The 20152-nt window shown below is 45.5% G+C and overlaps 7 protein-coding genes across 7 annotated transcripts; 4 read left to right on the top strand and 3 right to left on the bottom strand.

Annotated features, from left to right (window-relative positions):
- Positions 1-843: 843 nt before the first annotated feature.
- BHQ10_006698 (uncharacterized protein) lies at positions 844-2067 on the top strand (the record flags this gene model as incomplete). Its single annotated transcript, XM_040879312.1, has 1 exon — positions 844-2067. The coding sequence occupies one exon, from the start codon at positions 844-846 to the stop codon at positions 2065-2067; it is 1224 nt and encodes a 407-aa protein (XP_040735202.1).
- A 794-nt stretch (positions 2068-2861) lies between these two features.
- BHQ10_006697 (uncharacterized protein) lies at positions 2862-6899 on the top strand (the record flags this gene model as incomplete). Its single annotated transcript, XM_040879311.1, has 10 exons — positions 2862-2919; positions 2978-3228; positions 3294-3571; positions 3660-3891; positions 4964-5036; positions 5097-5154; positions 5484-5827; positions 5916-6067; positions 6135-6417; positions 6484-6899. 10 exons carry the CDS (start codon positions 2862-2864, stop codon positions 6897-6899), a joined length of 2145 nt encoding a protein of 714 aa, XP_040735201.1.
- Positions 6900-7669: 770 nt separating this feature from the next.
- On the bottom strand, positions 7670-9001 carry BHQ10_006696 (uncharacterized protein; the record flags this gene model as incomplete). The annotated part of the gene is made up of 4 exons (XM_040879310.1): positions 7670-7708; positions 7768-7884; positions 7946-8800; positions 8858-9001. The coding sequence occupies 4 exons, from the start codon at positions 8999-9001 to the stop codon at positions 7670-7672; spliced, it is 1155 nt and encodes a 384-aa protein (XP_040735200.1).
- A 477-nt stretch (positions 9002-9478) lies between these two features.
- Positions 9479-10405, top strand: BHQ10_006695 (uncharacterized protein; the record flags this gene model as incomplete). The annotated part of the gene is made up of 1 exon (XM_040879309.1): positions 9479-10405. One exon carries the CDS (start codon positions 9479-9481, stop codon positions 10403-10405), a length of 927 nt encoding a protein of 308 aa, XP_040735199.1.
- A 770-nt stretch (positions 10406-11175) lies between these two features.
- BHQ10_006694 (uncharacterized protein) lies at positions 11176-12714 on the bottom strand (the record flags this gene model as incomplete). Its single annotated transcript, XM_040879308.1, has 1 exon — positions 11176-12714. The coding sequence occupies one exon, from the start codon at positions 12712-12714 to the stop codon at positions 11176-11178; it is 1539 nt and encodes a 512-aa protein (XP_040735198.1).
- A 513-nt stretch (positions 12715-13227) lies between these two features.
- BHQ10_006693 (uncharacterized protein) lies at positions 13228-14225 on the top strand (the record flags this gene model as incomplete). The annotated part of the gene is made up of 2 exons (XM_040879307.1): positions 13228-13285; positions 13339-14225. 2 exons carry the CDS (start codon positions 13228-13230, stop codon positions 14223-14225), a joined length of 945 nt encoding a protein of 314 aa, XP_040735197.1.
- Positions 14226-14656: 431 nt separating this feature from the next.
- Positions 14657-17492, bottom strand: BHQ10_006692 (uncharacterized protein; the record flags this gene model as incomplete). The annotated part of the gene is made up of 8 exons (XM_040879306.1): positions 14657-14846; positions 14958-15034; positions 15093-15145; positions 15210-15445; positions 15517-15981; positions 16062-16410; positions 16462-17258; positions 17311-17492. The coding sequence occupies 8 exons, from the start codon at positions 17490-17492 to the stop codon at positions 14657-14659; spliced, it is 2349 nt and encodes a 782-aa protein (XP_040735196.1).
- Between the last annotated feature and the right edge of the window lie 2660 nt (positions 17493-20152).

Here is a 20152-nt window from a genome sequence, read left to right as displayed (position 1 = left end):
AAGGTTGACGATTAGAAAGAAAAGCGTATTCGGACATCTCGAGGTAATGTTTCTGACTTAGTGCTGGTATGAGTATAATAGTAGCTTCAAATAAAATAAAGCATTATAACTCATTGTATCCATCCTATTAGGGGCACAGTTATGACAGGCGTATTTGACGTTGAAAATCGCTGAAACAAGCGTATTCGGATGCAACGGCCTTGGAAATCTGTGCTGATGTAAATCTCGCTACTCTTTAGGACTGTAGTTTTGCCGCTTAATCGATTATCCCTTCCGCGTAGCTAGTAGGAGAAAAGATATTTCCGGGCAACTGAAATGATTGCGACATAGTTGGCTTGCTTAGGTAGCTAGCTATATTATATAATACGCTCCTAGTTGTCCGAGTGAACGTATTATAAGCGGCTCGCAATACCGGTTCATCTACTCGGCTGAAGTAGTCGCTTAAAACACTAAGATAATTACTAATGTTGTGGCGATTGATTCATGTACTAAGCCTTCACACATAAATCCAAGTAAATTGCTAGTAGTCTGCTACATTTATAATATGGTTGTACTTTTAGTGTATTCTGTATCAGGCTTCTGTACCCACAGCGTATTTCATAATCAGTACTTGATGAATTCTTGGTCCACCAGCCGAAAGCAACTCTTCCAGGGCGACGATTACGTGGAAATCCCCATCTTCCCTTAACTCGGAAGTGTGGTTTAATTATTGTTGTAGTTACCGTAAGATATATAAAGGCATTATATGCCCACATTGAATGAGGACATTTTCTATATTCTCTAGTATTACTCTTTTCAAGACTCCAAATCTCTCTTCAAAAGCATACATCTCCAACCGCCACAATGCGTTTGATGGCATCCGCAGCCGCGCTAGCGTTCGTAGCACCAGCATTCACAGCATCGCTAGTTCGATCAGATACTACCCAAAACCAGTCCGGATTTGCAGAGAACCCAGCTCTCTACATGAAAGGCTTCCGGAATCCAAGGATAGTTACTTCAGTGGGCGGTCATGCGACATGTATTTCAGGGATTCTTGACGTGAATGCATCCGCCACGAATCAACACCTTAATGTCGAAATGCCGGCGAATTCGTCTGTCGTGACTGAGCTTATACTTGAAATCTTCCAAAGCAATTCAACATATGCAGAAAATTATGGCGGTCCCCCAACTGAAGTCAGCGGAACCTATGGAATCTACTCACAGCTCTGTTTTCCGAATGGCAAAATTGACACAACAACTATTCAGCTGCTCACACATGGCATCGGCTGCGATAGATCCTACTGGAACTTAGTGCCAGACTACTCCTATGTTGACTACGTTGCCAAACAGGGTTATACAACTTTCTTCTTTGATCGTCTTGGAACAGGTCTCTCTGATCACCCAGATCCAATCCAGGTTGTACAACTACCGCTACAAGTGGAAATCCTCCACAGCATTGTTCAGCTTCTCCGCACAGGGGCTATCGCGGGCCATAGTTTCAAACATGTGATTGGCGTCGGCCATTCTTATGGAAGTATCCAGACTCAGGCGGTTACAGAAAAGTATCCGCAGGATTTTGATGCCGTAATCTTGACGGGCTTTACAACATCTGTGACCGGAATGCCTATTGCCTTCTCCAGCCAGGACTTGGCAATTGCTTCTGAAGTCCTGCCTACTCGCTTTACAGGTCTTTCAAATGGGTACTTAGTCACTAGCCATATCCAGGGCATCCAGTTCTTGTTCTTTCGGGCGCCGAGTTTTGATCCAGCACTTTTGAACCTAGCGGATTTGACGAAGCAGACTCTCACTGTCGGCGAGCTCATCAGTTCACGTTCTCCTTCAGTCGCACCGAAGTTTACCGGCGCTATTGATGTAGTTGTTGGAGAGAATGACGTGCCGGACTGCCAAGGAAATTGTTTCTACCCGCAGAACTTGGTGTCTTCCGTCCAGGGTGAACTTTTCCCGGTTGCACGTAACTCTTCTAGCTGGTACATCGTGCCTGGAACAGGACATGGAATAAACTTCCATTATACTGCTAATGAGGCTTACGCACAAATGCAGACCTTTCTCAGGAACAATGGGTTCTAAGCGGCACGGAAAGCTCGAGTCTAATCTTGAAAGTACGCATTGAAACATTGCCTATCAACGTATTTCTGCAATGTTTGCTATCCTTTCCTGGGGCTTTGGACATTGGAAATTACATCATTTTATCGCCTCTTATCTGCTAAATTGAATAATATATTTTTTATTTTCATTCGACCTTTTTGGGTCATATTAATGTATCTGTAGTTATGAGTTCCGGTGTTTATATTCTAGCAACTTGTCGTAAACCGGTGCTGTCGAGCGCCTACATCAATGTAACGTAGTCACTAAATTGCAGTTCGATGGTATTAACTGCTATAACCAAATGCCTTTCCTGATTGGTACAAGATTCTGCCTAGTATTATGCAAGTTGGATTCGTAAAAAAGAGGTACTGTTATCCAACTTAGCGGAAATTCACTTAGATCCAACAGGAGTCAACGACGATAGCATGCACCGCATCCTTTGTTGGCTTTCAGCGGATATACATCCGGCTACATGCCGTTGGTTTCGATGGCATTAGGCCATACGTGAAGAACAATAGAGTCTGTGACAGATTGGCCCTGGCTATTGTCTGTGCATTTTCTGGAGTAAGTGGTGAATCATTGTGGGGAATCATAATTGGAAGGTACCATTGTTACCCCAAAGTAGGCCGGGAAGATCCTGCAATCTGCGGAAGACATTGCCGAACTATGTATTAAAGGCCGATGAACGCCGTCTCGCCCCGTCTCTATACCTCTTTCACAGGAGCAATCAGGGTGAAATAAATAATACCACATCATCTGGTTTTGCATAAATCAGTATGTTTGGTGACTTCTCACTCTCCGAAAAGATCTTAGTCATTACCGGTGGCGCATCCGGTATGTTTCCAGTCACGCTGTTTTTGTTTTTTTTGGCAATGAAATCATCGACTAACAGGTGGAATTCCTCGAGTAGGGATTGGCTTCGCTCTCGCAGAGTTAGCTCTTGAGTCCAATGCGAAAGTGATTATCGCCGATCTGAGACCGACGGCTGATTCCACTCGGCTGGCGAAGGATCATGATAGGGKTCGCTTCATAAAATGCGATGTGAGCAGGTGGGAAGAACTGTTAGCGATCATTCATTTGTCCGAAAAGGAGTTCGGGGACGTTCCAGACATTTATGTAGCAAATGCTGGGGTTCCGGAGACGGTAAGCCAGGCATCTTCCTTTCCCATACGTAAAGAGCCAACCCTCTAATGATAGCGGATACATAGGAAAAGAATAGCTTTTGGGATGACAATGAAGACGAACGATACAGTGCATTGGATATCAACTTTTATCATCCCATCAAGCTCACTCGCCTCGCGATTCGGGCCCTCCTTAGGAAAAAAAAGAAAGGCGTTGTCATAATAACCTCGTCAATTGCTGGCCTGCATGGACACTTTTCAACGGCATTGTACAGTGCGGGTAAACATGGTACCATTGGATTCATCAAGAGCTTAGCAGCAGCGGAAGAGGAGGCAGAAGTGAAGGTAGTGGGAATATGTCCAGGGTAAGGAATACAGCAAGCAACTACCTACTTCATGTCGATCACAATATGCTGGACTATGTTAACGCATGACTTTCTTTCCTCTTTTCAGACCTGTTCGTACGCCTTTGATGACCACACAGGGGGGGAAATTGAATCGCATTGACGAAGGCCCAACTCTAATCGAGCCAAACGAAATTGCCAAGAGAATGAAGGAGCTCATCGAGCAAGGGAAATATCATGGTGGGGTGGCTTTGGGGGTGTACGGACCGGGACATGCAGAGGTTGTAGCGGATGGTTCGACTAGTGTTTTGGAAACTATGTGCCCTCCCGATTTGATTGCTGTTCGTAAGATTATTGCAGCAGAGAGAGATATTTAGAATTTTTCGAATGACTTATCAGAAGGAAACGTAAAAGCTTTCATGTGTGTCTACTCGAAGGAAAGGACATTCCTTGTTTCATAAAGAGGCCCAGTCCCCCTGTTATTCATACTCGGGTATATAACATCATTGTTGTCAATATTGTTGGTATATGAAGTAGTTTAGATGTGATTTCCATATCAGAGAAATGAAATCTACCTTGTCTCGTGTAGTATTCCCAACAAAACTTCTATTATCAAAAATGGACCTTTGAAAACATATATTTCATTGACTTTACGGTTGATTTATGATGCTTTCTGAAGTAGCTTATCTACTGTCGTATTCCATAACGATGAGAACAAATAATTCTCATAAAGGCACGCGCAGCTTCGAATCCCTATGGTAGCTAAAGCTCCATAGATAGCGCTCCGGTACAGTCCAATCGAACGAGAACCCTCTTCCATATTTAGGTAGATCCTAAGAAGAACTACCAAAGATAATTCACTAGAGACAAAAGCCACTAAAGAAAAGCGGCAAGTATACGCGTAAATGTAGATTTTATTACAGTTGCTCTGCTCATCTTCAAAAGCGAGCAAGTAGATTGGAAAACTTTTAACAACAAGAGTTAGACAACCCATACTACTCTTAGCAGAATACTTGGCTTTCAGATGATACTGTCGGTTTTCGTTTTGGCAATGATACAATACGGTAGGTATGCCGCCTTGGGATATCGATGCTATTTTTCCGCTCAAGGCACTGCGAATATAGTTTCTCATGCGGAATATTTAGCTGATAGAACTGCGAAACTCGAAGTTGCGATCGTTCCATTTGTGATACGAGTGAATGATTTTAGGAAGAGCAGTCTTTCCTTTCTTTTTCCAGATAGCCTGTCGTAATGAAATGGCTCGCACATATTCTTCATTAGAAGTCGTGGGAAGGGACAGCGATATGCTCAATGGACGTGTTTCTCCAGTATATACGATGCACATACAGGAGGCCAATATTACCTTTATTTGGTGTTTCACGTCATTGGGTTAGATGTTGACCGTTTTGGCAGAACCGCCTGAACTTCCAAATGTTAGCGCACCCGGCTGCTCGTGTATTGGCCGCGGTTCTACGGCAGCCTATAGGTACGTTCCGGGGATAAAGATGATCTTAGTAAGCAGGCTCAGTGAAACAAGATACGCTAGCTCGACCCCTAACGGATGCCGCATCCGACTTTGGTTGCGGAACTAAATCCATTGAAAGGTATCTGCTGGAAGCGAAGCAGCCCATCAATAATGTCAGGATATCAAATATAGTACTGAATATGCCCCGTACCAGGCCTAGTCTTTTCAACTGGCGGGAGATGAAAATACCGCGGAAACTGATCCGCTTCAAGCATCGGTTTTGAGAGGCACAAGTATGGGCCGGGCCCCAATAAAACTCCAAGGCCCTGGAACCTTTGATTGGTTGTAACAATGGAATGAAAACGAATTTAACATGGCCATCGCACTCTCTCCTGAAGTGACCACAGAAATCCGGAAGCTGATAGATGATGCCTGCACAAATGAACACGCTTGCCTACCTTGTGCTAGCGTCGTTGTGGTTGGCAAGGGTAACAACTCACCAACTGAACTCTTTGTGCATTCAAGAATGATGGAGGACCTAGGGAGACATCAAGAAAAGGGAAACCATACTGAGACAACTTCACGCTCTACAACGGGCTTTGATGGTATCTACTGGCTTGCTTCCTGTACTAAACTGGTCACTGGGATTGCGTGTATGCAGCTCGTCGAGCAGGGGAATCTTAGGCTCGATGACAGCGATCAAGTGGAAAAAATATGTCCAGAGCTAGGCGATGTCAAAGTCTTGCGGGAAGATGGATCGTTAGTCGACAAAAAGAAGCGGATCACGCTCAGAATGCTTTTGACTCATACCGGTAAGTTCATTGCATTTATGATAGAAAATTTCACCTATTTCTTTTGCACATGGGAACACCGGCATTGACAATCGTCTATTGAATTAAGCCGGATTTGGTTATTCATTCTTGAATGCGAAGCTTCGGACCTACGCTGGTCGAAAATTTCCTCACCGGCCTGTCTATGACGAGTTTTCTGGAAGGCTTGATGATTTCCTTCAGCCACTCGTGAATCAGCCTGGAGAACGATTTGAATACGGTGTAAGTTCGTTTACATCATCAAACTCTAATGCAAAAGTCATGTCATATTTGTGTTAAAGTGAAACAGATCAACATTGACTGGGCCGGCATAATAATTGAACGAGTGACGCACTTGAAGCTGAATGACTACATGCAACGATATATTTTATCGCCGTTGAACATCAAGGATGTTTCAATGTTTCCATCATCACATATGGAAGAACGGCTTATCGGCCTGTGGCAGCGTGATGCAAATGGACAGCTGTCTCGCCGAGATTATCCTTTGAACCGGCCGTTGAGTCACAAATCCACCACGGATGCATTCCATAGTGGCGGGGCGGGCTTATTTGGAAGCATTCGGGAATATAGCAGTATGATTGTACCCATGATTGACCACCATACTAATCCGTCCTTGTATTGATATTCGATTTTGACAGAGCTTCTCTCGGCACTGCTCAATGACGGCACGTCATCTGAGACTGGGAGGACAATTCTTTTGCCAGCGACAGTCAGAGAAATGTTTACAAACCAACTTCCCCAACATCCAGACTTTGCGCGAAGACATCTACCTGCCGTCAAGCAAGACTTGGTCTATCCTGTTAAACAGCTTTATCCCCTTTGTCCGGCCTCCTCCCCTCAAGGATGGGGTATTACATTTATGATCTCACCGGGCTTGACTGGGCGCTCCGATATGACAGCTCACTGGTCAGGCCTGTCTAATATCTTCTGGTGGTGTGATCGTGAAACCGGGGTTGCAGGCATTGTTGCATCGCAGGTCCTTCCTTTTGCCGATCCAAAGAGTATTCAGCTATGGACGGACGTCGAAGCGAAAGTGTATCAAGGATTGCATTAAGGGATGATCCCGAGAAAACATTTTTCGTTGTCATACATCTACTTGTCCCTAATGCTAGTGGTTATCTCGTAATAGCGAAATCCACGAATGTATCGTGAACCTTTACCTAGGGCATTCAGATTAAACGTTTTATTCTCACCTTTTTACAATCAAAGGTGATTTTTAGATGGACCCATTAAATGTCCTTACGTTCATTCACAATTCCATCTAGCTCCAAATCAGGTTTTTAATTAGAACTTAAGATGTTTTTTCACCTTTCGTGATAGCCCACTTAAGACAGATTCTTTTCCGTCTTAACACAGTCAAAAAGATGATATCATCAGTCCTACTGTAGCTTTCAAAATGGACAGACTCGTCGACAGAGTGACATTGCGGTCTTCCGGATTGATCGGCAACCAGGTGCACGATTATCTGATGAATCTGCACTCCTGGAAAGGTGCCTAGCGAATGTCCCAATGCCAAACGTTCATTTCCAGAAGCCGTATGACTTAGGAACACAGCTAATGAAAGGCTTAGGCATAGTGACAAAGGTATAACCATTCAGAGATATATAGTTGCTTAATTTAGATTACGTCTCTTGCCACAGATGCAGTAGTCCCGCTACAATTTCCATTCCATTCTTTGTGAGCAATTTGCGAACACCACCCAAACACCCATAGATCTCGTGTGCCCAAACGGAAGCAATGGAGCGGACGACGCACATACATGCAAATCTAGCAGATACCATGTATATAAATTAGAACGGGCTTATTTTCCGCATCACTGTCGAATCACACGATATCATCCCACTCTAGTATGGGCTTTACAACCTATTGGACGCATCAGTAATCAGTTTTCCTAATGGTGCTTCCACATTATAGCCACTAACAAGTCCAAATTGCAGATCATTGATTGCTTGACCTATTTGGATGGCCGGGTACACTTTTGCGAGGCGATCAATGGGAAATTGGCCATCTCGAAAAAGTCGGAAGATTTGAGGGACGAACTGTAGGGTGATCAGTCAGAAGGTCTTGCTCCCTTGGTCAGGTATGATAAAATGTCTATACCTTCTTAGGGTCACAAAGCCCTTCAATAACACCGGTTACACGTTTGCAAGACAACAACAGGTCTAATGCATTAATATTCAATGTCGCATTCGCTGGCGGCACACCTACCAGTGCCAGTGTTCCGCCATGACCTAGACACTGAATGGCGGTTTCCAACAAMCCTGCCGATCCTGTCGTATCAATGATCTTGTCAGCACCATTAGGTAGGATTGCCCGGAGACTCCCTTCGAGGTCGGGCTGCGTAGAGGTGTTGACTGTATTTGTGGCCCCAAGAGAAAATGCCAAGTTCAGCTTTGTGTCAAGGATATCAAGAGCCACAATGTGCTTCACTCCAAGAGCCTTTGCAGCCAGTATTGCCGCACAGCCGACTGCACCCAGCCCAAGTACCACAACGCTGTCCTCGGCCTGCGGCTGAAGCACGTTGATGACTGTTGCCGCACCCGTTAGATACCCGCACCCCATTGGTGCTAAGTACTTCAGCTCTTCCGGGTGTGCATCAAGCTTGATCAGGCATTTCTCGGTGACAACGGCCAATTTGCTGAGTGACGACTGCCCAAAAAACTGTCCGTGCACACTCCTCCCATCAGGCAAGGATATAGGTGATTTTTGGCCAGGGCCCTTGCGAGCAGTGCTAAGGAAATTGATATTTGTCATATCAGGGCAGCCACCGCACTGGGAGGCTTTGCAACTCTTACAATTCTGACAAGTGTGGAATGACAGAATCACAGTATCCCCGAGTGTGAGCGACTTATCCGCCACAGCGGAGCCGATCCATCGCACAACACCGAGACCCTCATGGCCAAGTACGACGGGATAGTCACCAATGGGCATACCCCCTTTTGGCACCACAAGATCCTACATCGTCGTCAGAAGAGATATTGAAACTATGCGGATCTTAGTATAACGACACACCGTGTGGCACAGACCAGTATATCTCATCTCAATCAACACCTCATCGGACCGGACCTCGTCCAGAATCACCTCTCGAAGGATAAATGGAGCCCCTTTGTGGTCAACAACATATGCCTGCGTGTGAATATTCTTCGGTCCTTCCATATTTTACCGGTTGATTTTAGGCCTGAAAAACCGAAGAGAGTTGAAACGGAATGGTTTCATGATTGGAAGTTCGATTCAAGTACATACTGGTTATGATAACCATAACACAGAGTGTGCGGTATTTACATCCGGGGCATACTGGAGGAAAGCTGGAAATTCACCGGTTCGCAAGTCCACTTCGTTCGTCCGGGGATAATATCCTCTGCTCAACTGCCCAATAAAGTCACTTCAGGATACACCAAGCGTCGTTCCTACATCCGAGCCTTTCGAGCCTCCGGATCACTCCCCGCAATAAAATTGTGGAGAAGAGTGTACGGTCCCAGTTTTATTTGTTCGAAAAACAATACTTAAGTTTCAGACCTAGAACCAAGCCATGGATGGCAAAGAGCTGCTTCTTATTGAAGGAATTCTGGCCAGTATAGGCTCTTATACCCCACTTGTTATTCTCGACGCATTTTTTTGACTTCACCCGACCAAATGGCTGGCCCGAAGGAGCTTGCTCACGAGCCTATTGCCGACGGCCTCCTCTTCGGCGAATCGCCCCGATACAGAAACGGCTTGATATACATTAGCGACATGACCGGCCGCGCAATCTACACTATCAATCCTTCTTCAGGCGAGAAAAAGAAGCTGTTTGTGGCCGAAAATCAACCGAATGGCATGTGCTTTGCGCCTGACGGGTCTCTCATCTGGTCTTCAATGTTCGACGCCAAGTTATATCGACGCGACTCAACCGGTACTACCACCCTATATTCCGACCTTTCCAACGTCATGACTGGGTACTGCGGTGATATGGCGATCGACACCAATGGCCGTGTGTATTTAGATGACACGGGCGCACGAGTCTTGCACGGCGAGCAGCCGCGACCAGGTCGACTGCTGATCGTCGAGACGGATGGCTCGGTGTATGTGGCAGACGAGAATATTATTTTCCCAAATGCTTTGTTCATCAGCAATGACGGGAATTCAATTTACTGTGCTGAGACATTCGGGTACGGCCTGCTAAAGTGGGATATTGGAGCAGATGGAAGACTGTCGAATCGCCAGAAAGTGTGGTCGCCTGCAGCTGTCTCGCCGACCGGACAGACAGGAATAACATCACATGGTCTGATTGGCATAGATGGCGGATGCATGGATGCGGAAGGAGGAATGTGGCTCAGCTTGCTGGGCCTCGAGAAATTCATCCGCCTCGATCAGCAGGGTATTGTGACCCATGAGATCAACGTCAATGGCCATGCTACAGCTTGTACACTTGGTGGTGAGGATGGTATGACTCTTTATTTGGTTACGAACTGGTTCCCCGAGGATGAGGAGAGTATTTTCACGGCTATGGTGGCCAAAAAAACGAGGTGTACGGTCAGCTACGCAAAGGTGGACATTCCAAAAGGGACTTCCAGGCCGTGAGCATTACTTTTGAGAAAACAGAGCCTCTATTGCTAGAACAATGGAGAGAAAAGGGAAGTTGGAGGCAGATGATGGCGCCGGATTTGCATACAGTGAAAAATAATAGGGTAAACGAAACTGAGTGTCCGTAAGGAAAAACTTAGGACATGAGGCAGCGGACAATTCGAGCTATTGACTATCAGGCCGTCAGAACATGGGCAGATTACACAACAAATATAAAACATACTGGGGACAATGATAATTATGCGAGCTACAAATTATAAATCTGATGAATATAAATCCTTTCGAAATTTGAACATACATTTTCGAGAATAATGATATACTCCTATTGCTCATATGACAATACATAGCTCACTACTGACACGAGATGTATTTTAGCTGCAAGTAATACAACTAACTCGTCAAGGTCGATATACCATGTGGTTTCTCAAGTTTGAAACCCCGACAAGGCTTCGAAAGCATCTTCAAGCCATCGGTTCAAGGATGGACAAAGTGATGATGCCTGAGCCATGAACAAAGACGATTTCGGCTATATTTAGGAATATTGGATTTTCCAAATGGAGGCCACTTATTCATATCGCGGTCAGACTTTCTAACTGTCCTTGTGCATGGATAGAGCGTTCCAAGAGGCAATCCTGTATGGACAGCAACTATCAACCTGACGGGGAGGACACGACTTAAATATGAATACAGAAAAACCGAAAAGTTCGTAGTAATATTCTACAAGTTTGAACGACGATATCTGTTTACGTGCGTGATTACTTTGGCGGCTACTCTGCCTTGGACACAGCGTGAAATTCCAAGTCCTTGGTGATACTTCCGTACTTGGCCTTCCAAAGATCCACAATATAGTTTACCCGCCCTTTCCACGGCCCAATGTCCCCGCATCGAGGCATGCTGCTAGTGGCCTTCTTGACATAGGTCGCGTCTAGGTTCCACAAACGTCGCGGTTGGATGGGAGATCCAGCCGGCACGCGGGGGACTACTGTGTCGTAGCCCTTCTTCTTCATATGTTGCAAGAGTCTGCACAGGAGATGGGCGGTAGTCTCAGCACCGAGTGTCCAAGAGGCGTTGATATACCCAATAATGAGTGCTAGGTTTGGTACGTCTTCTAGGAGTGCAGCATGCCAGGCAAAGCGGTCCGCTAGGTCGATGGGTTTGTTATCAACATTGATACTGATGCGCCCGCCAATGGCAAGTTTCAATCCTGTAGCAGGGACAATGATATCGGCATCCAGCCAGTTTCCTGACTCTAGTATGACACCGTTCGCCTTCACGCACTTGATATGGCCAGTTTCCACACGAGCCTTCCCTATTCGCAGACTTTCGAAGAAGTCACCATTCGGTGCAAAGCAGAGACGCTGATCCCAGGGTTTATAATGTGGCGTAAAATGCGGATCAACAGGTGTGTGGTCTGGAAGCTGTTTTTCCACAGCTCCTTGCAGGACCTTTCTGGATCGCTCGGGGAACAACCGACAGATTTTGTATAAGATGATTATAGTCCACATGAAAATCCATCGATCAATTTTGAAAGACCAGTTCTGGGGCAGGAACTTGTGTCTCCAAGAACGATCAGTCGTGTTATCTATGGACATGATATACGTGGGACTGCGCTGTACCATCGTAACATGGGAAGCCTTTGCTGCAATGTTGGGCAGAAGCGTGATGGCAGTTGCTCCACTACCAATGATCACGACCCGCTTGTCAACATAGTCGAGGTCATCCGGCCAGAATTGTGGATGTGCAATCGCGCCCTCGAAACTACACAAGCCGGGGATCTCGGGCTCAAGACCTTTGCTATAATCGTAGTAACCTGTTCCCAAAACGAGGAATCGAGCTTGGAGCTGGACCCGGTGACTGGCCTCTATCTCAACATGCAGCTCCCACAACCGCAGGGTGGAAGACCAATTTGCGGAATCAACACGGTGTCGTAGTAGGATGTGTCGGTCGATGCCCTCAATTTTGGCAGACTCATGGAGGTAAGAAGCTATGGACCCGCCATCTGCAATGGCCCGGTTTTCACTCCACGGATTCCAACCAAAGCCGAAAGTGTGGAGGTCTGTGTCGGAGCGAATACCAGGGTAGCGAAACAGGTCCCATGTGCCTCCGATATTGCTCCGGCCCTCGAGAATGCAATAGGTGAGATTAGGAAGCTTACGCTGGATGTGATGAGCAGTATTGATTCCGGAAATTCCAGCGCCTACAATTATGACATCGTAGACGCTAGCGGAGGAGTGGTCTAAGTCATTCATGTCAAACGGTCTCTCGGTGTACCTGAAGTTTTGGTGTATGAAGAATTTAGAGATCATATAGTCAATTCACTTATAAATGCAAAGGTCCACTCAAGCCAGCGAATTATTTCTATTTGCCCTCGACGCGCGGGAGGTGATCCGGAATTCGTGAGGCTCCCCAGATACCCGTTGTGCACTTGCGGATGTGAACCCGTGCGCACCCTCCCCACGTTTTGTTCCCCAGTTTTGGGTGAGAATTCAATGAAGATAGCCTGAAGCCTAAAGATTAAGCCAGAGACCTGGTTAAAGAGCAATTGCGGAAGCGTTTCCATACCTGCCGGGAAAATTTCCCCAGATACTGTTTTGCTCTCCGCCTGATTTGATTGCGGAGTAACGGGGAACGCCCAATTGGCATGATAATGCATGATCCCAGGCTCTTTATGGGCTACGACCGCAAACTCAAGGGAAGTACTATAAATAAACTAGAATCATTGCCTTGGATAAGCCAGCTGCGGTGCCCACTAAAACATTCAGGAATAGAAGTCCTTCTAATTATCGACATTGTTATTTCAAGTCTCGCTATTAAACAAGATGCCTCCCAACAGAATCGACGTCCACCATCACTTCGTTCCGGACTTTTACCGTAAAGGTCAGCGTCTCATGTATCCTTTACCATTTTAATGTCTAACAAATATGCATCAGCCGTCCAAAGCTCGGGTGGCGATCCGTCTGGTTGGTTTATCCCTGACTGGACCCCAGAGCTTGATGCAAAGGTGAACCAGAAGTTTGGTATCACAACCAGCATCCTGTCTTTAACGGCGCCTGGTGCCTGTATTCTCAAGAGTCCTCAGGCTTCTGCGGATCTTGCACGCAAGGCCAATGAGTATGTCGCCAAACTGCGCGACGAGAATCCCAAAGGATATGGTTTCCTGGCGGCGCTACCAAACATCTTGAATAAAGACCTAGCCCTGGCTGAGCTCGACTATGCCTACGACGTGCTCAAGGCAGATGGTGTTGTTCTCTTTACCCGATATGGCGAGGATAACCACTACCTTGGCCACCCTGACTTCAAGGATATCTGGGCGGAGCTAAATCGCCGCTCGGCAGTTGTCTTTGTGCATCCTACCCACCCAGTGGATATCAGCCGGGTCAGTGACCTGCCTCAGCCCGTTATTCGATACCCGTTCGAGACAACGCAGACCGCACTCGATATGCTGTACAACAAGACGGTTCGCAACAATCCCAATTGCAAAATCATCTTGTCTCATGCCGGTGGCACTCTTCCGTTCCTCCTCAGTCGCCCAGCCAGCATCCTTACCAATACAAAAGAGGAGCTAGATGAATTCTGGGAGGATGCCCGCAACTTTTACTATGACACTGCCGTGGCTGGTTCGGAGAATGTGCTGCGGATTATGGAGAAATTCGCAAAGCCGGGCCACCTTCTCTATGGCAGCGACACGCCCTACGCCAACAATGATATCGTCAACTTCCATACATCGCGACAGGATGCCTACCAGTTTGAGGATGCAAGCCTTCTGGCGAAAATCAATCGCGAGAATGCTTTGGCCCTGTTTCCTAGACTGAAATAACACCATATGGAGCTTGTGGTCAACCATTTTTAGTTACCAACTTCTCGAAACGATGAGTAGTAGCAAGGGTCTCCCGCAAATTCTCTAATATCGTAGAGTGCGCAGCAAGGCAGACGAGCCATAATAATTCTTCAACTGGTGGAAGCTCCAGTTAGTAGTGGTCATTATTAATTTTAATCTAATGTTGAGTCTATACCATTTTCTCTCATAATACTTTGAGCAAATTTCGGTGAGGATGAGTAGTCTTTGCTCATGTTATCAGTAGCTGCTGTAATGTTAAGATTGATCAAAGCATATATTGCTACAACGTTGTTGGGTCGCTATACGTATAGTTGTCCATGCCCAGCTTTGTAGTATTAGACATGTAAAAAGTAGGTTACAACTGAAAGAAATAGTACCTGACGATGATGCAGACTTCACACAAATTTGGCTTAAAACGGAACACCATCCTTAAAGCCCTCAACAAATGGGAATACCGAGAGCCAATTTATCTCGGAAGGATCATTTATCCAATTTGCAGTCCCTTCATCGGAAAATATGGCATTGTCAAAGGACTTTTGGGAATTCTCGTGCAGTAGTGGTGAATTTTGGCCCCAGTTCAAATTTGCTGGCACATCGTGCCTAGCAGAAACGTTGTCGAGAGTCGGCCCAGAATGATTGGCCGGATGCTCATCTAGATCAGGGTTTAAATAAATAGACTCAGTCCCATTGTTGGACATACAAAATGCTTACCGGTTTGCGAGGGAAAAATCTTTGCTTGAACGGCCTCGAACAGCCTTAAACATCTCCTTGCAGATCGGCTTTGTAATCTGTAGGCGCGAAAGAACTCCAAGCATTTATTCCAGCTTGCGACGAGCGTGCCCTTACGTTCAATTCGATCGAGGCAACACAAACGACAGATAAGAAAGACAATAGCGCAACTATGTATATCTAGCACGTTTGTGGATGAGCACGTGGTGATCAACGGTGATGTGGAACACATACAGAAAACATTGTGCCATGGTGGCGGAAGGATATCATTATAGATTTCAAGGTTATCAGTGATCAGTTCGACAAGGTCACAAGCTGACGAAACACACAGGTTGACACCTTGCTCCAGCATACTTTGGTGCATCACCGACTCCATCGAATTGTCTGGTTCGGAGTGTGGGCCGCCACTACTCAAATGGAGGAGCGCCGATAATACCGGCCGGAACATGATCAACCGCACATGGAGATACCTGCAAATAACTTATCCATAACGATCCGAAAGCTTCATAGGTGCATAATTCAGGGAACATTAACTGCTCACCTTGCATGTAGAATGGTTGCTTGTCTGTAAAATTTAGCGGTTCTGCGCCCGAACGACTCGTTCGCCAAGGTCCTTGGATTGTAATTCTGGGGTTTCAGCCAAGCGGGCAAGTTTTGGCTCCAGGCACACAGTGACTTGTCGATATTGAGCAAAATTTGTATATCACCACTTTTGAGCTTGTCGTTTCCCATGGACGCTCCAATGAGATTAATATTGATGTCAAGCTTTCCGTTTCCCTTGTTACCACTCCCGTAGTATAAGGTCCATAGAACTTCACCAATAATATTCTGCAATTTGATAGATTGGACGTAGCATTCTGTCAAGCTGGGAACATCTTGGGGTTGTGCTGCGGGTGTTGTGGGGTCCTGGCTCAAAAACTCATCATCTATCGCCGATGGGGCAGCACTTCCTTTAGACACAACAGGCTGGATCATCAGAGGTCGCCCGTAAGTCATAGATAAGACTCTAGAAATCGGGTTTAGACAGTTTATCTCAGAATAATCTTCCTTGTAACAATATCAAACTCTCCGTTACAAATGACATACCTGTCAAGAATCATGCATCCAGTCCAAGCTCGTCTTCGCATCTCAGTCTCCACTTGGTTCAGGTTGCCTTTGGAACAGCATCCCTGATCGCAGTATTCCGGTTCGTGATGAAGGCCAATCCCTTGCGCAACGCGAATAGCGAGGCCCACTATGTTCCAGCACGCACTCGTCATGTCCGTGCTCTGAAGATATTGACCCATGAGAATGAGTATCTGGACCAGATATATATTTCCTTGGGCAAGCATATCAAAGTCTATGAGAGCTTTAGCTCGCCCAAAGAAGGCCGATCCAAGCTCACTTCGATCGCCGCCCTCCCCTATGGTGTCAAACTGAGATCCCAGCGCAAAAACTAAATTGAGCAAACAATGAAATAGTATGTCGTCCAGACCATCGTAAAAACCTCTATCCCGTTGCGATTGAGGTATCTGCGCGGAATGGTAAGTAAAAGAAGGTGTCCAGAGAGTGAGATACTTTTTGGTAAATGATTGACGGTGCAGGAACGGATACAGAGAATGAAATTTGATCCAGTAACTTTCGAGCAACGCATCAGCCTGGTTTCTTGGTGGAATGATGAGCCGATGTCCGGCGAGGCTGAATCTGTTCTTGGACGCTTCGAATGATGGAGAACGAGATTTCTCTCCTACAGAGATAGCTTCATCCTGGAAGAAGTCTAGCATGGCATTCTTCTGCCGATCGCAGTTCGGGGAAACCTCGCTTCGACTCATGGCCCGACGGGCCTGGCAAAGAAAGCTAAGGGTGCTAGAAGGGCCAAAGAAGTCAGGCCCCTGGCTCTCTCGACGGCCGACGGACCCAAAAACACCCATTGCATCAATTGCAGACTCATCATCACCCTCATAGCCTTCCATAGGGGTACGATTGTCCAACGACGCTGGCCCCTTGGCGTCCTGGAATCCCATGGCAGCCGACACGTAGGTAGTTTTATTTGTGCTCAAGACATGGCTGTTTGCCTTCGAAATATCAACCGCTTCAGACGGTACAAACTGTTGATGATGCGTAGGAACTCCGGACCCGTCACTTTCTTCTTCTACGAATCCTAGGGCCGAGACTTCAGGTGTAATTTCAGGGTCGTCCTGATTAGCCGATTTGGTAGATGAGATGGCGACACTAGGTGTGTCAGCAATGGCCTGGCGACTGTTCTCTAGTTCTTGAATTCGACATCTCAGTGACTCCACGTAACTGGAGAAGACGTGTGAGTGGCTACCCCGCTAGACTCAAGAGTGATCATTACCTGTTACTCCACCCCTTGGCACTCCTGCCCTCTTCCCAGACGCAGTCTGGAGAAGATCGTTTGGCACAGGAGCCGCAGACAGGTCTGACCCCGTCGCATTTTCTCTTCCGGTCGCGACACTCATTGCACGCGATCGCGATTCGACGTCGTTTGAGGTCACGATCCGATCCCTGCAAAGGCATGCTTTTTCTTTGGTATGATGTCTGATGAAAGGCCTTTATGGATGGGGAAAAGGACAACTTGGCCTGGAACAACGGGAGGCGGCTGGCTTATGTAGAAAGGACCAGCGTCTTCAACCGGCTTGCCAAGCGGGGTTCTCCATCGCCCCACGGGGAAATGGAAAGGTTATTCGATCCACGGCAGCTTTCATTGAATAGCATGCGAATGCCAGCACTATGGTAGAAGCTATGTTCCAATAATTTAATGCAAGCGTCTACAGCCAGAACCAAAATTTACCAAGCTGACTCATCAAATCTCTAAATCGCGACTCCTACAGTGCATGACGTTGATCATTCGAAGTTCAGGTACATGTTCTACTCGTACTACCTAGTGAAAAGATCAAATCAAGGGCCCTGAAATATTTTATTTTATGCAATAGATTTTCTGCCAATAGAGACTTTTAATCAACAAACCATGAAAGTGCATCAATTCAGCCAGAGTTGTGCATGTCCACAGAGAGATTGACACCAGTCATTCCTTTCGAATGATGCTAGCGAGGAAAACCGCTGCACTTGCAATTTCTTCAGGCTCACCTGATAGTAGCGGATTGCATTCGATCAAGTTTAGCTCACTCTGGCTCTCATGAGTTTGCGAAGCGATCAAGGGTGTTCTGGTAACTGAATTCTCCCAAAATATGCGGTCAGTCAAATGTTAGGGGTAGAAGCAGGTTTTTAGAACTTACACCTTGGTAAGATGGAATTGCAGTGAATGCCATGAGGCGCGTAATCCATGGCAACGGTACGCATCAGGGCCAACACCGCTCCCTTTGAAGCTGCATATGCAGGAGTCCCTAAAAGACCGACAACTCCCAATACAGATAATATATTGATGATATTGCCAGCGCTATGATATCCCGGGATTCTTGGCTGATTAAGCATCTGTAGGCCAGCATATTTACATCCAAGAAATACACCCCGCACATTAATTTGCCCGTCGAGTCAAAGACTTCTTCAACCGTTTCATTAACTGGACATGGGCTTGATACCTCGGGGACAATACCTGCATCATTGACCATGCTGTCCCCAGTCAGTAAAAATCGCTTCATCAGAAGGTACGAGCCAACACGTCAACCCGACCAAATTCGCAGCCGCGTTTTTGACTAATTCCATGACACTGCTTGCTTCCGTGACATCTGTTGGCACAAAATGGGATTATCCACCTTAACTGCATATTAACTCGCCAGTCAGCTAGTCTGACATCTTACCAAATGCATGGCGGTCTACGCAGACAATGGTGGCGCCATGTTCACCAAATACCAGTGCTATTGCTCATACTAAACCAGAAGAAGCTCCAGTGGTGGTCGAGACTTTGCCAGCAAGTTACCTTAGAGCACTGGTCATATTGGTTTAACAGTAGACAGATGGAAGGATGAGTAGGACATAATAGAAATGTCTCAGTCATAAGTAAAACTGAAGAGATCATAATTATATCTCACAAATATTTGGCAGATGTCTGGTATGTCGTAGATCATGATATGTGTGCGGTTCTACGGTTTCTACATTATGTTGTGCATAAATAGTAAATAGTGAGCTTTAACGGCGGGAATATATCCGCAGATGACCGGAAGTATACCCGCACGTTTTCTCACCTCCGTCCGCATAGCCTGCCGTAGCAACCGGCTGATCCGAAGCCTTCGATCCATCTATTTAGTGAACAAGACAGAACAAGTATAGAAAAATAGCTAATAATGATTCCTAGGGTATTTCACACTCTGTCTGAAACAAGTTCATAGTGGAGAATTTGCAACAAAACATGTCAAACGAAGCAATAATAGGCCTTGACTGTTACGAACTAACTTGCATGACACTAGAGCACGCTAGACGGAATAGGAAAAGGCACTTTTGGTAATTGCGAAGTATCATCCGTACGATTACCAACTAAAAGGAAATAGGTCATCAACGTGACGCTTGATATGGGACACGCACAAAGTCACGTGGAGACAAGAATAAGATACCACTAATGAGAAGAATAATTGGTATACACAATGAGCCCAGCTCATTGGACAAAGAAAGATATACTGTCTACCATCTACCAGGAGTGGTAGACGATATACGATGTACGGAACCAGGAGGATTAGATATATAAAGACACTCTTTCACTAATATGTATTTAGTTCTCTATAGTTCTTTGATATAAGTTACTTAAATACAATAGTAAGAGTCAGTAAGGTATTTATACTTGTATAGGTACTAGGCTATACAGAGAATCTCTTCTATTCTAGTTATATTAAGACTGCTAGTACTAATAAACTATTGTTTCTTTAGTTACTTGGTCTACTTTATCGATGACAACTCTTTGAACCTTTGTATGGTTCAATAAAGCCTAGCGTACCTCGACACAACGCTGTTTAACTAAGGTGGATCCAGGTCCGTGACATATCTTAATAAAGAAATATATTCTAAATACTAAGCTAAATATTAATACTAGCTATAAGAGAAACTAGAAATTTCTTATAACTAGATAATAAAGCTTAAATAATAATATAATTAAATAGTTTATATACTATATAATAAGAAATAATAATAAAAGAACTAATAGATTTAAGAGAATTTAAAGTATTATTAGAATAAATAATTTATAATTAACTTAGAATACTAATTAATAGAATTAATAATTATTTATT

This window comes from Talaromyces amestolkiae (assembly GCF_001896365.1).
Source record: "Talaromyces amestolkiae strain CIB chromosome Unknown scaffold13.1, whole genome shotgun sequence".
NCBI classification, from domain to species: domain Eukaryota; kingdom Fungi; phylum Ascomycota; class Eurotiomycetes; order Eurotiales; family Trichocomaceae; genus Talaromyces; species Talaromyces amestolkiae.
Note: the sequence above shows the minus strand (reverse complement) of the source record. Positions and strands in the feature narration are given on the sequence as shown.